The sequence below is a fragment of the Malassezia pachydermatis genome, assembly GCF_001278385.1.
Source record: "Malassezia pachydermatis strain CBS 1879 chromosome Unknown scaffold9, whole genome shotgun sequence".
In the NCBI taxonomy this organism is placed as follows: Eukaryota; Fungi; Basidiomycota; class Malasseziomycetes; order Malasseziales; family Malasseziaceae; genus Malassezia; species Malassezia pachydermatis.
The window spans coordinates 216,125-228,812 of record NW_017253146.1 but is presented as its reverse complement, the minus strand read 5'-3'; the positions used below and the strand labels follow the sequence as shown (position 1 = coordinate 228,812).

Here is a 12,688-nt window from a genome sequence, read left to right as displayed (position 1 = left end):
ACACTTAGTAGGATAATTATATGCCATTTTCAGACAAACCTACAGCTTCAGGCCGGTTAGCACAATTGGTAGTGTGTCTGACTACGAAAGCTCTTACGAGCTGAGCATATCAGGAGGTTGCGGGTTCGAGCCCCGTGCTGGTCACTTTTTTCCATATTCTTTTCGGCGAACAAACACATGAAAAGCCACAAGTATTCCATCTACGTAATCTGCTTACGTAGATGGCCGGTTAGCACAATTGGTAGTGTGTCTGACTACGAAAGCTCTTACGAGCTGAGCATATCAGGAGGTTGCGGGTTCGAGCCCCGTGCTGGTCATATATTTTGCACTTGACACCACGTTGAAGTGGAACTTACTTCTCTTTTTTTACTGCATTGTTTCTGGCGACACCAGCAGGCATGAGTAGCGACACTAGCCCGAGCGAATGCTCACTGGAAGAGCTCATTTCAACGATGCAGCCTACCCTGCAAGGCCCAGCTATGGTTTTTGTGACTTTGCCTCCGGGGACGCAATGTCCTGCCTACGTGCAGCCTATCATGACGTTTCGTGAAGTAGAGGGACAAACATTGATTCTTACAGCTGCTGAGGCACAGGAAGCGGGCTTGCCTAGCACCTATGTCTGCCGTATGATTACACTCAACGTGCATGCATCGCTGGAAGCGATTGGCTTCCTTGCAGCTATTACCGCTCGTCTAGCTAAGGCCAAGCTCAGCGTGAATCCCGTCTCGGCGTATTACCATGACCACCTATTCGTGCCACAGGATCGGGCGCAGGAAGCCCTGAATATCCTGCGAGAGATGGCTGCCACGGCCCAGCAATCACTGACGAGCAGCTCCATGGCATAAGGGGGGTGTGCTGTGGAGATGAGACATTTACGTCACGGTATAAATGATAAAATGAATGAGATGGTACATATCGCCTGCCTGGCAGCTATATCTACACGAGGAAGGCGCATTAAGTCTCAGTATACGCCCACAATCAGGAGCCAGCCAAACACGATCTGTGACATGGCAATGGCGAACAAGAACTGGATCCGTGCAGCGCGCTGTCCTTGTGTCACAGTCACGCTAGACGGGGAGGCAGGATCAGGGAGAACCACGTAGCGTAAAGAGCGAAGCTGATGTTAGTGCGAATAGGACATACCAAGAAGAACGCATTGGCTGCAAACATGTATAAGAACGTGAGCCAATACACCCAGCGGCCCATACCCATGACGCCCACGGCCAAAACAACGAGGGTGCCGACAAACTTGTAGCCTGAATAGGCCAGCAGGTCAAATACGGTATGGTCGCCCTGGATGTTCAGCAGATAGCATCCCAACTTGATCGCACTAAATTCGATGAGGACAATGGCCAAGGCCCGCGAGGCCGTGTAGCCCAGCACTTCTGGGTGGAATCGCCCACGCAAGCCATAAATGATCGATGTAGCAATCACGTACGTCACCAAAGCCATGAGGGGTATATACATGTCAGGACTGTTCACATCTTCCCGCGGGACACAGAAAGTGACGGGCTCGGTGCTGCTAGCCCGTCGACCATCTGCAGAGAGGGGTCGATCCGGTGTGCTCATCCCAGCGTTCAGTGTAGAGGTCCCTTGGCTAGGCGACATGTACCCCGAGACACCGTATGGCGTAGAGTAGCGCAAGCGACGCGACCACGGCTTGTGACGCCATGGGAATAGGATAATACGCAGTTTGTGCAGCACATACGAGTTGGACACTTTAAAGTAGTGTTTCAAAATGGGCATCGGGAGCAATGCACGGAAGTTGCGCTGCACATACTCACCACCCACAGCGGCGACATGTCGACCGAACTGCATGCCCATCTGTGTCGTGGCATCGTTCATCATTGTGCCTGTGCCGCCGAACCCAGTCGCACTTGCAAACGAGTCCCATGCTGTACCTGCTGCGTCCGCAGGCTGCTCGTTGGTCGCATATGGATCGTTCAAAGCGTAGGGCGAGTGCGCCGACATGCCTGCGTTGTATGGGGCGTTCGGATCGTCGTCCCATGCCGCCGCGGTGGACTGGTACATGTTCATTTGTGGCATACTAGCTGCTGAGTTGGATCGATGAGGCGGCGGCGTATTGGTCGGTGTTCGCTCCAACCCTGTCGGCGTGCCAGGTCCTGGCGAGCGAATGCGTTGGTATTCGCGCTGAATGCCGGGGGGCGGGCGCACCATGCGTGTCTGAGGTCCTGCTGGTGGCCGAGGCATAGCGGCTCCGCCGCTCCGTGGGGCCTGGCCCATCGGACGGGCTTGCAAGGGACGACCTGCCGAGGGACGTGGAGGAGGCCGTGAGGCCGTGCCTGCGGTGGGGCCCGCTGAGCCAGGCGCCCCTGGCTCGTAGTTCTGGGGCCGGCCAGGTGGGCGTGGGTGCTTGGCTACAGGCCGCTGCAGCGGTGGCGCTGGTGCGCGTGATGTAGGTCCAGACCCTGGCGGGTTCATAACGTAAAGGGACAAAGACAAACTGGCCAGGTGCACGGCGCGGCGGCCCAACACTGACCGCGGCCGCGTGTCTGCTTCGCTCGGCCTGCTGCCTGCGCCGACAGGCTGGGTCTAGACTGCCGCACCACGCGCGTCGTCATCACGTGACGAACTGCCGCAGCAGTGGCAGCACGGACGCACGCCGGCCCCAGGCTGGTTTTTCGTGTGGACGAAGCGGCGTGTCGCCGCTGGTTTTTTTGTATTAGTCCTCCACGATGCCCAAGGCGAAAGGCAAAGGTGGCAAGAACCGCCGTCGCGGAAAGAATGATGACGGTGACAAGCGTGAGCTTGTATTCAAGGACGAGAGCCAGGAATACGCGCAGGTCGTAAAGATGTTGGGCAATGGCCGTCTCGAAGCGATGGGCTTTGACGGTGAGAAGCGCTTGGCCCACATTCGTGGCAAACTGCGCAAGAAGGTGTGGATCAACACCGGTGACATCATCCTGCTTTCGCTGCGTGAGTTTGAGGATGGCAAGGCCGATGTGATTCAGAAGTACACGCCCGATGAGGCACGTAGTCTGAAGCAATACGGTGAGCTGCCTGAGACGACCAAGATCAACGAGGAGGCCTTTGGTGACGACGAAGGTGGCGAGATTGAGTTCCAGGAGGCGAGTGACGAGGAGGACGAGGACCTTGATGACTTGTAATGGCCCTCGTGCACGCCTATCCAAGACGCGTTGCGCACTGCCCTGACCGACAGACGCCGCGTTTTCTCCTATAGATATTCGGTCGCTGAAAAATGTCATCCTGTGCACTAGTCCCATGCGTACTATGTAGACAAAAGACGGCCTATGTTGACGTAGCCGGCAGCGCTTGAGGCGGTTCTTCGTGTGACGTCGCCATCGTAGGCTCTGCGGCTGGCGCCGAGGTGGCGGCCGTGTCTGCCGTGTCATTGGTCGGCGCCGCGGTCGTGGCTTTCTCGTCCACGTCTGTCATGGAGACATCCGCAGCAGGCTCTGTAGTCTGCGCCATAGACGAGGGCTCGGTCGGAGCCGACGTCTCGACTCGCTGCGTCGTTGCCGATTCGCTCGTCTCCGGAGCTGTCGCCGCTTGTGCCGCCGCCTGCGTCTCGGTCATCACGTCATGACGTATACGCAGCCATTCGTCCCAACGCTGCTTCCGTGACGCGGCATGTTTTTCTGCCGTCGCGCGATGCGCTTCGGTTGCCGTCGCAGGGCGAATACGAGCAAACACGTCCTCGGTATCCTGCACGAAAAACAGGCGGTACGTCTTCATGCACACACGAATGTCCAAGCCGTTCTTGACGAGGTAGCGCGTTCCTTCGGGGTCGACTTCTGTCTCTGGCGACGCTGGGAGCGTGCGCTGGAGCAGCGGCGCACTGGTCTTGGCCGACAAACCCTCGGTGGGGGCCCACAGACAGTAGCTCGCGATGTACTGCAGCCAGCGCTGCTCGGCGTCCTGTGGATCTTCCAGGGTCATGTCGTCGTGCGAGAGCAACTGAATCCGCAGCTCACAAGGCGGCAGCACGCCCTGTGCTACAGGCGCCGGCTTCGTTTCCATTCGGAACAAGTGCTCATCGCGGCCCACGGTATGCTCGGCTTCCATACGCGAGGCGATGACGTGTTTGTACATCGCGACATTGCCATCCTCCTTTGACGTCGTCCGCATTTCGTCACAGGCCTGCTGCGTCGATTCAAAGTTGGCTAGGAGTGCTTGGCATTTGGCGTCCGCACTCATCGTAAGACATGTCTTGAATAGGGCTTGCATGACCTTGTCGATGGTATAGATGGTGTAGCCTTCGCGCGTAAACATGAACCGAATCGCCTCTTCAAACGACGCTTGGTCCACATCATTGTCGAGCAGACGCACAATCAGCTCCAGGGCAATCGGGTAGAACTGAGAGGGATGTAGACGCAGCACCGCCTGATCCGCCTCGGCAATGGCGTCCGAGCTGCCATCGTCCGAAGTCGAGGCGGCCAACGTGCCAGGCAGCTTGGCCGCAATGGAGCTGACCAGACCGCCAGGGCCCGTCGCCGTGTCCATCAAGCCCAGCTCGGCCGCAAGGGGATTGACTTTCGACCACGTTTCGTCGGTCGCGTCGGCCATCTGACGACTGGCCTCCTTCAGCCGATGCAGGCGCTCGTACAGCAGATGCAAGAGGCGCACAAACACGTACATCGTCGTATTACCAAACAAGTGGATCGACGGTGACGTCATGGCTGTTGACGACGACGATGATGATGACGACGACGACGACGGGGCCGTCGGCGTATGAATGTGCCACGTATCCACCGACGCAGGCTTCGCAGCCGCTGAGGCTGTCGTTTCAGCCTCCTCCGAGGCGGAAGGCGACGCGGAGGTCGCTGCGCCTCCGTCTGTGGCCTCGTCCGCCTCCTCGTCAGCCTCTGCCGACTGATCAAGCCGCGCTTTCGGGGTAAAGCATGTGGCCAACGTCTCTGGCGAAATGTGCCACAGACGAGGAAGAAGGGCCTGCAACGTCGTGCGAATGCGCGTGCGTTCCTGCTGGTTGAGCCCGGCGGAGGGGCGTTCCAAGTAGTGCGCCAGCAGCTGCCAAACATCTGCCACGACATCGGCATCGTCCATCGCATAGGCCAGCTGGAAACGCGGCGCGAGGCGCGGCAGACTGGGGTCCATTGTAAGGCGGCGCTGCTGTTGCGTGCTCGAAATCGTCTCGATTTCCTGGACCAGCACCTTCGGGGTGATGGCTTTCTTGTCTGTGCTCTTGAAGCTCACACCCTGATGATCCAGTGCCTTGTAAAAGTTGCGTGCATCAACTTCACGCCACACCTTGTTCCACTCACGCTGCGCACGCTTCCACTCCTCGTCTTTCTGCTTGAGCCGCGCAAGGACGACAGGCACAGCCACGGCAGGGTTATCGTGCAACGCGGCAATGACCTCCAGGCCATGGTCGCGGCCATACACCTTCTTGATAATGCGCTGGTAAATGCTCTTGCTCTGTCCACCGAGACCTGGCTTGAGACGGAACGCGGCACGTTCCTCATTGTCCATCGCGGCAATGCGCGCTGCAATCGGCTCAAGCAGTGCAATTGTGCGCAGATTCGCCTCAATATGGTAGTCGTACTCATGACGCTCCTCTTCACTGCGGTACAGTGCATCTTCATACACGTTCTTCTTGTGCGGGTTAAACGACTCGCCCTCACTGGCCCAGGTAGGGTGACTCACCCATCCATCGTTGAGGACTTCCCAGCACAACGCATCGCGGCCACTGCATGAGAGATTAACCTCCGAGGCCGGCAGCTTGCGGTACGACGGACCACACGACTTCTGTGTCGACAAATCGAAACGCTCTCGCTCCAGTGCCGGCACATTCTCCAGCACGGGATCGTCCTGCTCAAGCCATCCATGGCGGCCCATATCGTAGCCACACAGCGTCTTGAACGCTTGCAGCAGCTCAGGACGACCGCCCAGGAACAACGACGCACGGTCAACCAACGTCGCGACATCAATCGCATCCTGCGTGTACAGATTGAGCAGCTTCAAAAAGTCCAGGTACGTCGCACGATCGTCAATGTGCTTCTTCACACGCTCGAAGAATGCCACCTCATCCATCGTCGCCATCGGCGGCATAGGCATCATATCACCACCGCCCATCATGTGCGGAGGCGGGTACGTCTGCATACCGTACATGGCCCCCGCCGGCAAGTAGCCTTCCGGCGGCATGGGCTCGTAGCCTGGCGGCATCGGTGCACCAGGCGGATACACAGCCTCGCCCATCGCCTCGCCTGGCCCGGGCATCGGCATGTACGGCGCCCCTGGCGGTGGCGGAGGCATCGCCCCCGACGGGCCTTCGGATTTCTTCGAGCGTTTCCGCCCGGCGCTGGCACTGCTGCCACCGACCATCTTTAGCGGCATCGACATCGCCTCGGCTTGCGCTTCGTCGGCCATGCGCTTCTTGCGACTGGCACTTCCACTGCCACTACTCACCGCACTGCTATGAGGCGGCGGCGGCGGAAGCCGGCCCGCCCCTGGCTCGTACGGCGGCGCAGCGCCAGGCGGCATACCGTCCGGTCCTCCTCCGGGGCCCATCCCATTTGTCACGTGGCCCAGCATGCCAAACAGACCCCCCCCGCCACCTGGCGGTGCGCCTGTGTCCGGCAGGAACTGCTTGAATTCTTCCAGCAGGTCCTTGGCATGATCAAAGAGCACCGTCACTTGGGCATACACCTCATGAATGGGCCGCTGTTCTTTCTGGTACGTCTGCAGAATCTCAAGGAACTGCTTGTACGTATCTGGATCGCCACTGAAACGCTGCTTGATCTTGTTTACGTAGTTGATGGCATGGTTGAATTCCACAGGCGGGCGTGGCGCTGTCTCTGCCCCCCCGGACGGGGGCGGCGGAGGTACGCCACGGCCCATCGGCTCGTAGCCCATCGGTGCACCAGGCGGCGGAGGCGGCGGCGCACCGGGACCAGGGCCATACGCACTGCCATTCCCTGCATTCAGACCCGGCGGTGGCGGGGGTGGGCCACCCCGCGAGACACCCGGCGGCAACGGAGCGCGATCCATGTACTCGCTCGGGCCAGGCGCATAGCCGCCACCGGGACGTGCAGTAGCCGGTGCGTCGTGCATCAAAGCACCAGGCCCATTCGCACTGCCGCTCAACGAGGACGACGACGAAGGCGGCGGAGGGCCATTGCCGGGGGCTGGCGGCGGTGCCGACCCCTCCATCTTTCCATTGCGAGGCACACCAGACGGCCCCAACGATCCACCCAGCGTCTGGGTGGTCGTACCATTGGGCGTCGTGACGGTAATGACACTGCCCTCGTGCGGATCCATGCTGCACTCGATACGATAGCCAGGCGGCAGGAACGTATTAAAGCCTTGAATCAGACTGGGGTGGCCACGGAACAGCGTTGATACACGCTCAATGACACCCGGCGTATCAATGGTCTGGCTCTTAAACTACCGAGTCAGTTGTAGCCCCACGTACGTCTTTCATAATATCAAGAAACCGATTGTATACATCTGGATGATCCGTAAACTGGACCTTCACCTGGTCCAGATACGATAATGCATCGCGTACATTTAACGTGGCCTGGTTCAGTAAGTACAACCACGGTTACGAACGTACCATGATGCTAGGCACACGATCTCGCTCGCTCACGTCGGTCCCACACTCAGCTAGCTGTACTTGATCGGGCACACAGGCACGTAACAGCTAACACACAGAGCTGTACCGAACTATTAGGACACACCGACCAACACGTAGGAACACACACCACACACGGTACGTGGGGTGCTGTGACGCTATCGTGAAGCGACGCGAGAAAGCGTCTGCTGTCACAGACGTGCAGCCAGCCAGCCGACGCACCCGAGCACGTGACCTCCACCCACCATGCCGGGCCTCCTGCATGCATGCATGCAACGCAACCACACGCACGCACCGCGAGGTGGTCGTGCCAGCAGCAGCAGCCACCGGGACCTACACACACACACATGCAAGCTTCCTATCGTCTTTCATTATACGTCTCCTTTGCTACTCACATGCATAGATACTGGGTGGGCTTTGCCAACGCCGTAGCCAGTAGTTCATACGAATCACGATCAAATCGCGGCCCATACGCAATGAGTCGGTCAATAGGTTGATCTTGCTGCCATCAATTTCTGTCCAATGCACAGAGACTTCCGACACGGGGAGAGGGAGACGCAGTAGGGTATCACCATCGCCACGCTGCGCTTCTGGCCGTAGCACATGTGCTGCCTCACTCACTCTGCAGGCCATCTCCGCCAGCAGGAGAAGCTCCACGTCAAAGATCCAGCGGTCAATGTGCGCTAACGGGAATATAAGAGCAGCTGTAGGCCGTGAAAATAGCTTGAAGCCACATTGTGTATCTTTAATTTCCGGCTGTCGTGGCAGCCTTGTGATTTTTGCGCCTTGCGGTACAGCTTGGTGCCATACACTGTCCAACGTAGGAGGGCGCATCAGAAGGGAGAGAACCAGGTGGAAGCATCGCATTAATAAGTTCCGGATAAAACTGCGCTTTACCACCGCTTCACTTGTCACCAAATGAGCACGAGAGCCCACAACAATCCCATGTCCCGCTGGCGTACACACGCGCACCATCTCCTTTGCTAACATACGTAGATCAGAGAATCGCGTAGCACCATCTGCATCGGCAAACAAAATAAAAGAGCCTCGAGCATGCAATACACCATGACGCACGGCAGCACCTTTGCCTCGGTTCTGATGTAGGCACGTTACACGAATCTCTGCACCATTTCGAAGCTGACACTGTTTTGCATACGCCATGGCCACATCGTATGTCTTATCGCGCGACCCATCATCTACCATCAGCACCTCGTACGTCAGCAGGGGTTGGGTCAATGCGGCTGTCTCATCACAAGTACCACTGCTAGCCGATAAAGACTCTCCCTTTTCGCGTACACTCTCCAACCACTGCGTGGTATCATCCAGCATTGCCTTCAATCTCATCTCTTCGTTGTACATAGGCACCACCACGGTAAGTTGTACCTCTGGCCGATCTGAGAGCGTAGGCAGTGCTTTGTGCTCCAAGGGATGGTCCGCCGTCGTATATGTACGCTCCTTTGAGGTCGTTTTTACTTCGGTGGGAGTTGCCAAGACAAGGGCGATATACGGCTACAGTCAGCTGAGGCTTCAGTACCCACCATAACGACAACACCTGCCAATGTTGTAATAACCACTGTTGGGGAGAGACTACTTCCGACAGCTGCAGCGAGGCCAATGATGAAAGAATATATGGATCCATCCATAGCCGTTGCTGCAGCCCCTCCTGCGCAGCATGCGCCGGCCATCGTGTTTCTTCCAAATTCACTCTCCGAACGGAGCGATGCAGGTGCGCTGTCACAGTGGAGGCACTGGCTTGCTAACCGGGGGGTTCACGTGGGCGCCCCACGAGAGAACCATCCACCTTGTGTATTTACCCCGCCCCTCCGCTCGCCCCATTTCTGGCCTTAGCGTCCTCCACTTTGAGACCCCAACGTATTCTTTGACATAGCTTACCATGTCGACCATTCAGTACCGTTTTCCTAAGGATGCCTGGCAAGTAGGCGTTCTTATTGCACTATTTGCCTATGTCGACAATGCTGGGCCCAACTCGCTAGGTGCCCGCATTCGTAACTCCATTGGTGGTCACGCCACAATGGATACGATTCGTAACCTGGCCATTGCTGCTCACATTGGTGAAGCTCTAGTAATGCTCTTTGTGAACATTCGTCGCAACTCCTCCCCTAAAGTGACGGTACGTTATATATTCGATGAATTGTGGCTAATCAAATCAGTTCAAGTGGGTAATTACAACTTTGCTTTTTGGTGCTCCTTCGTGGGGTGCCTTCTCGAGTACGTCTATGATTTAAACTAACATGAAACAGAGGTCAACAACGGTATCTTTTAACTGCAATACGAGGATAAACGGATCGATCGTAGTTCAAAAAAATCAGTAGAGTAAAAAAAATTCGACAAGAATGAGATTCGAACTCACGCGGGCAGAACCCAATGGCTTACCAACCTCACCGGTTGTGCTAATAGCAGGCCACCGCCTTAACCACTCGGCCATCTTGCCATAGGCTTCACCGTTTCTGTCACGGATATACTATCTAACCAGTCATTAACAAAGACGCTTTACATGAAGGAATCGTCACTTTCCATGCCGAAGTCCTCTTCATCATCGTTCATTTGATCGGCTTTAGATGCCTTGAGGCGATCTCGTCTCTGCTTTTCCCTTTGTGCCTCAGCAATGGCTTCCTCAGAGAATACTGCTGTTAGCACAACCAAGTCGTACGATTTGAATAGTCTTTTGCTGCCGCTTGTTCTTTATGCAAGCGTTTGGCTTCCATCTCTTCTTTTTTCTACACATTAGAAGGCGTTGACTTACCTGCTGCAAGGCAAACTCTTTCTTTTTGCGACCAAGCTGGCGTTCACGTTCTTGGCGCTCTGCTTCGTGGTCCACGTCACGCACCACTTTTGTCTTGTTTAAACGATTTACAATCTCATTTTTTCTCTCTTTTACGTGAAAGCGCTTAACAACCCTGTCATTGTGAAATGTGACCGTGCCAATAGCCATATCCCCTGTTTTCTAATTTGTTAGGTTTTCGTTTCGCGTACCTTAATATTCGCATGAGGTGTATAGATAATGGTAATGTTGTTTTTCTTGTTGCCTGATTATATTAATAGCACCATTCATACCTTCAATGGAATTGGCCTTGACCAATTGCGAGCAATCTTCAAGCAAAGCTTCCGGAATCGAAGTCCATTCCATCCCTTCCGGCATACGCAAATATACATGGGCTGAAGAAAGCTAAGTTGTTAAAACAGGACCTAACTTCGTACCTTATCAACATGGAACCATACGTCCTGCACACATGTAAGCCTAGCAAGACACGCGTACCTCTTCGAAGCCATATTTAATTAGGTCCTCATCTACAGGTCAGTTTATAACACGCAAACCCACATACTCTCCACTTTGTCCTTCCCCATATAAATCGTAGCGGGAGGAGTAACAGCTAGATATTAGTGTTCTGCTGGCTTGTCCTCACCATTCGACTTGAAAAATAACACCATGGTCAGGTCAGCGGGCGACCGTGCACACGAAGCATCGCTCTTTTTTTCTCCACGTCGTTGTCACGTGCGGAAGGCTCTGACGCGAGACTGACTAGTGTTGATCTTTTGGGTACACACTTTCGTGCACCATGACAGATAAAGAGCCTGGGAGTCTCGAGACACGCATGTCGTCTCTCAAAATCAGTCAAGGAGATCGTACATCTGGAACACACACGTACAGGCAGCAAGGTGCAACAGCTCTGCTGAATACTACGTTGCTTGCCTCGCAACAACGCAAGGCAGCTCCTCAGCCATTTCAACCTCGTCCCCTTAAGACTGCTCTCAAATCTGACTTGACCCCATTGCAACAACGAGCACCGCTGACATCAAAACATGCTGTTGGAAACGTCCCTTCTTCTGGGCAGCAGCTCGACCGCCCCCTCCCGCGCTCATCATCTCAAACCAGACTGCGTCCTGCGTCTACATTCTCAGCATCTTCCTCTAGTGGCGCTGACGCAAAAGGATCACGCGGCCCCTCTTCCAATTCTAATGGCATGAGTACATCATCTGCACCAGCACCCAAACTGGACCTAGGACATTACGATGGAGGTCTTGAGCGGGACGAGCTAAAGGGGCGTCGAGATGCGTCGAAGGAGGAAGAGGACGGTTTTCTGGCCATGGACTCTTCTATGGATGGATTGAAGCATCAACCAACAAGGCCATGGAGTTTATCACAGTTTGAGATTGGTCGTCCTCTGGGCAAAGGTAAATTTGGACGAGTATACTTAGCTCGTACCAAGCCTGAGGCTTCTGGCAAGCTTGGTAATCAAGGCTACGTTGTCGCTCTCAAATGCGTGTACAAGAAGGAGCTTGTGGAAAATAAGGTGGATCTGCAGCTTCGCCGTGAGATCGAAATCCAAATGAATCTGCGCCATCCCAATGTCCTGCGAATGTTTGGCTACTTCCATGACCACGGCCGAATTTTCATGATGCTGGAATTCGCTGGACGAGGAGAACTTTTCAAAATATTGTCAAAACTTCCTGATCGACACTTTGATGAGCCTACAGCTGCCAAATATATTGCTCAGATTGCTGATGCCCTGCAGTATTTGCACTCGAAGCATATTATTCACCGTGATATTAAGCCTGAGAATTTGTTAGTGGGTATCCGTGGCGAAGTTAAGATCGCCGATTTTGGCTGGAGTGTACATGCGCCTAGTAACCGACGTGCTACGCTCTGTGGGACTTTGGATTACTTGCCTCCTGAGATGGTGGAAGGCAAATCCCATGGCGGCGCCGTTGATTTGTGGGCGATGGGTGTGCTCACTTATGAATTTTTGGAAGGAGTTCCGCCATTCGAAGAGCTAAGTGGTGCCAGCATGACATATAAACGGATTGCCTCTGTGGACCTACATATACCTGAGCATTTTAGTGAGGAGGCCAAGGATCTGGTTCGCTCCTTGCTTCGGTACAATCCAGCTGATCGGCTCCCTCTATCCAAAGTGCTACGTCACCCATGGATTACAAAGTACGACCCAAACGCCTATCCCCGTGCCAGTAAGTATGTACGCCCGGAGGCTTCTAGTGGTAGTTTATGAATATAGCATGGGGTCAAATTCCAGCACTGTATCTCTCTACGGACAATGCAGCCGCGGCACGACGCGACGCGCCCCACTGGCCCACGTG

General features: G+C 55.3%; 8 protein-coding genes across 8 annotated transcripts; 4 read left to right on the top strand and 4 right to left on the bottom strand.

Annotated features, from left to right (window-relative positions):
- Positions 1-398: 398 nt before the first annotated feature.
- Malapachy_1403 (hypothetical protein) lies at positions 399-845 on the top strand (the record flags this gene model as incomplete). Its single annotated transcript, XM_018135907.1, has 1 exon — positions 399-845. One exon carries the CDS (start codon positions 399-401, stop codon positions 843-845), a length of 447 nt encoding a protein of 148 aa, XP_017990323.1.
- A 116-nt stretch (positions 846-961) lies between these two features.
- Malapachy_1350 (hypothetical protein) lies at positions 962-2,442 on the bottom strand (the record flags this gene model as incomplete). Its single annotated transcript, XM_018135855.1, has 2 exons — positions 962-1,117; positions 1,144-2,442. 2 exons carry the CDS (start codon positions 2,440-2,442, stop codon positions 962-964), a joined length of 1,455 nt encoding a protein of 484 aa, XP_017990373.1.
- Positions 2,443-2,696: 254 nt separating this feature from the next.
- Malapachy_1355 (eukaryotic translation initiation factor 1a) lies at positions 2,697-3,128 on the top strand (the record flags this gene model as incomplete). Its single annotated transcript, XM_018135860.1, has 1 exon — positions 2,697-3,128. One exon carries the CDS (start codon positions 2,697-2,699, stop codon positions 3,126-3,128), a length of 432 nt encoding a protein of 143 aa, XP_017990378.1.
- Positions 3,129-3,270: 142 nt separating this feature from the next.
- Malapachy_1335 (transcription regulatory protein) lies at positions 3,271-7,558 on the bottom strand (the record flags this gene model as incomplete). The annotated part of the gene is made up of 3 exons (XM_018135840.1): positions 3,271-7,386; positions 7,415-7,519; positions 7,556-7,558. The coding sequence occupies 3 exons, from the start codon at positions 7,556-7,558 to the stop codon at positions 3,271-3,273; spliced, it is 4,224 nt and encodes a 1,407-aa protein (XP_017990353.1).
- A 402-nt stretch (positions 7,559-7,960) lies between these two features.
- Malapachy_1343 (dolichyl-phosphate beta-glucosyltransferase) lies at positions 7,961-9,114 on the bottom strand (the record flags this gene model as incomplete). The annotated part of the gene is made up of 2 exons (XM_018135848.1): positions 7,961-9,082; positions 9,112-9,114. 2 exons carry the CDS (start codon positions 9,112-9,114, stop codon positions 7,961-7,963), a joined length of 1,125 nt encoding a protein of 374 aa, XP_017990366.1.
- Positions 9,115-9,467: 353 nt separating this feature from the next.
- On the top strand, positions 9,468-9,857 carry Malapachy_1404 (hypothetical protein; the record flags this gene model as incomplete). Its single annotated transcript, XM_018135908.1, has 3 exons — positions 9,468-9,704; positions 9,745-9,802; positions 9,835-9,857. The coding sequence occupies 3 exons, from the start codon at positions 9,468-9,470 to the stop codon at positions 9,855-9,857; spliced, it is 318 nt and encodes a 105-aa protein (XP_017990326.1).
- Positions 9,858-10,084: 227 nt separating this feature from the next.
- Positions 10,085-11,023, bottom strand: Malapachy_1351 (hypothetical protein; the record flags this gene model as incomplete). The annotated part of the gene is made up of 9 exons (XM_018135856.1): positions 10,085-10,218; positions 10,245-10,311; positions 10,338-10,538; positions 10,568-10,620; positions 10,649-10,760; positions 10,793-10,816; positions 10,851-10,882; positions 10,918-10,965; positions 10,999-11,023. The coding sequence occupies 9 exons, from the start codon at positions 11,021-11,023 to the stop codon at positions 10,085-10,087; spliced, it is 696 nt and encodes a 231-aa protein (XP_017990374.1).
- A 128-nt stretch (positions 11,024-11,151) lies between these two features.
- On the top strand, positions 11,152-12,600 carry Malapachy_1360 (kinase-like protein; the record flags this gene model as incomplete). The annotated part of the gene is made up of 2 exons (XM_018135865.1): positions 11,152-12,563; positions 12,594-12,600. 2 exons carry the CDS (start codon positions 11,152-11,154, stop codon positions 12,598-12,600), a joined length of 1,419 nt encoding a protein of 472 aa, XP_017990409.1.
- Between the last annotated feature and the right edge of the window lie 88 nt (positions 12,601-12,688).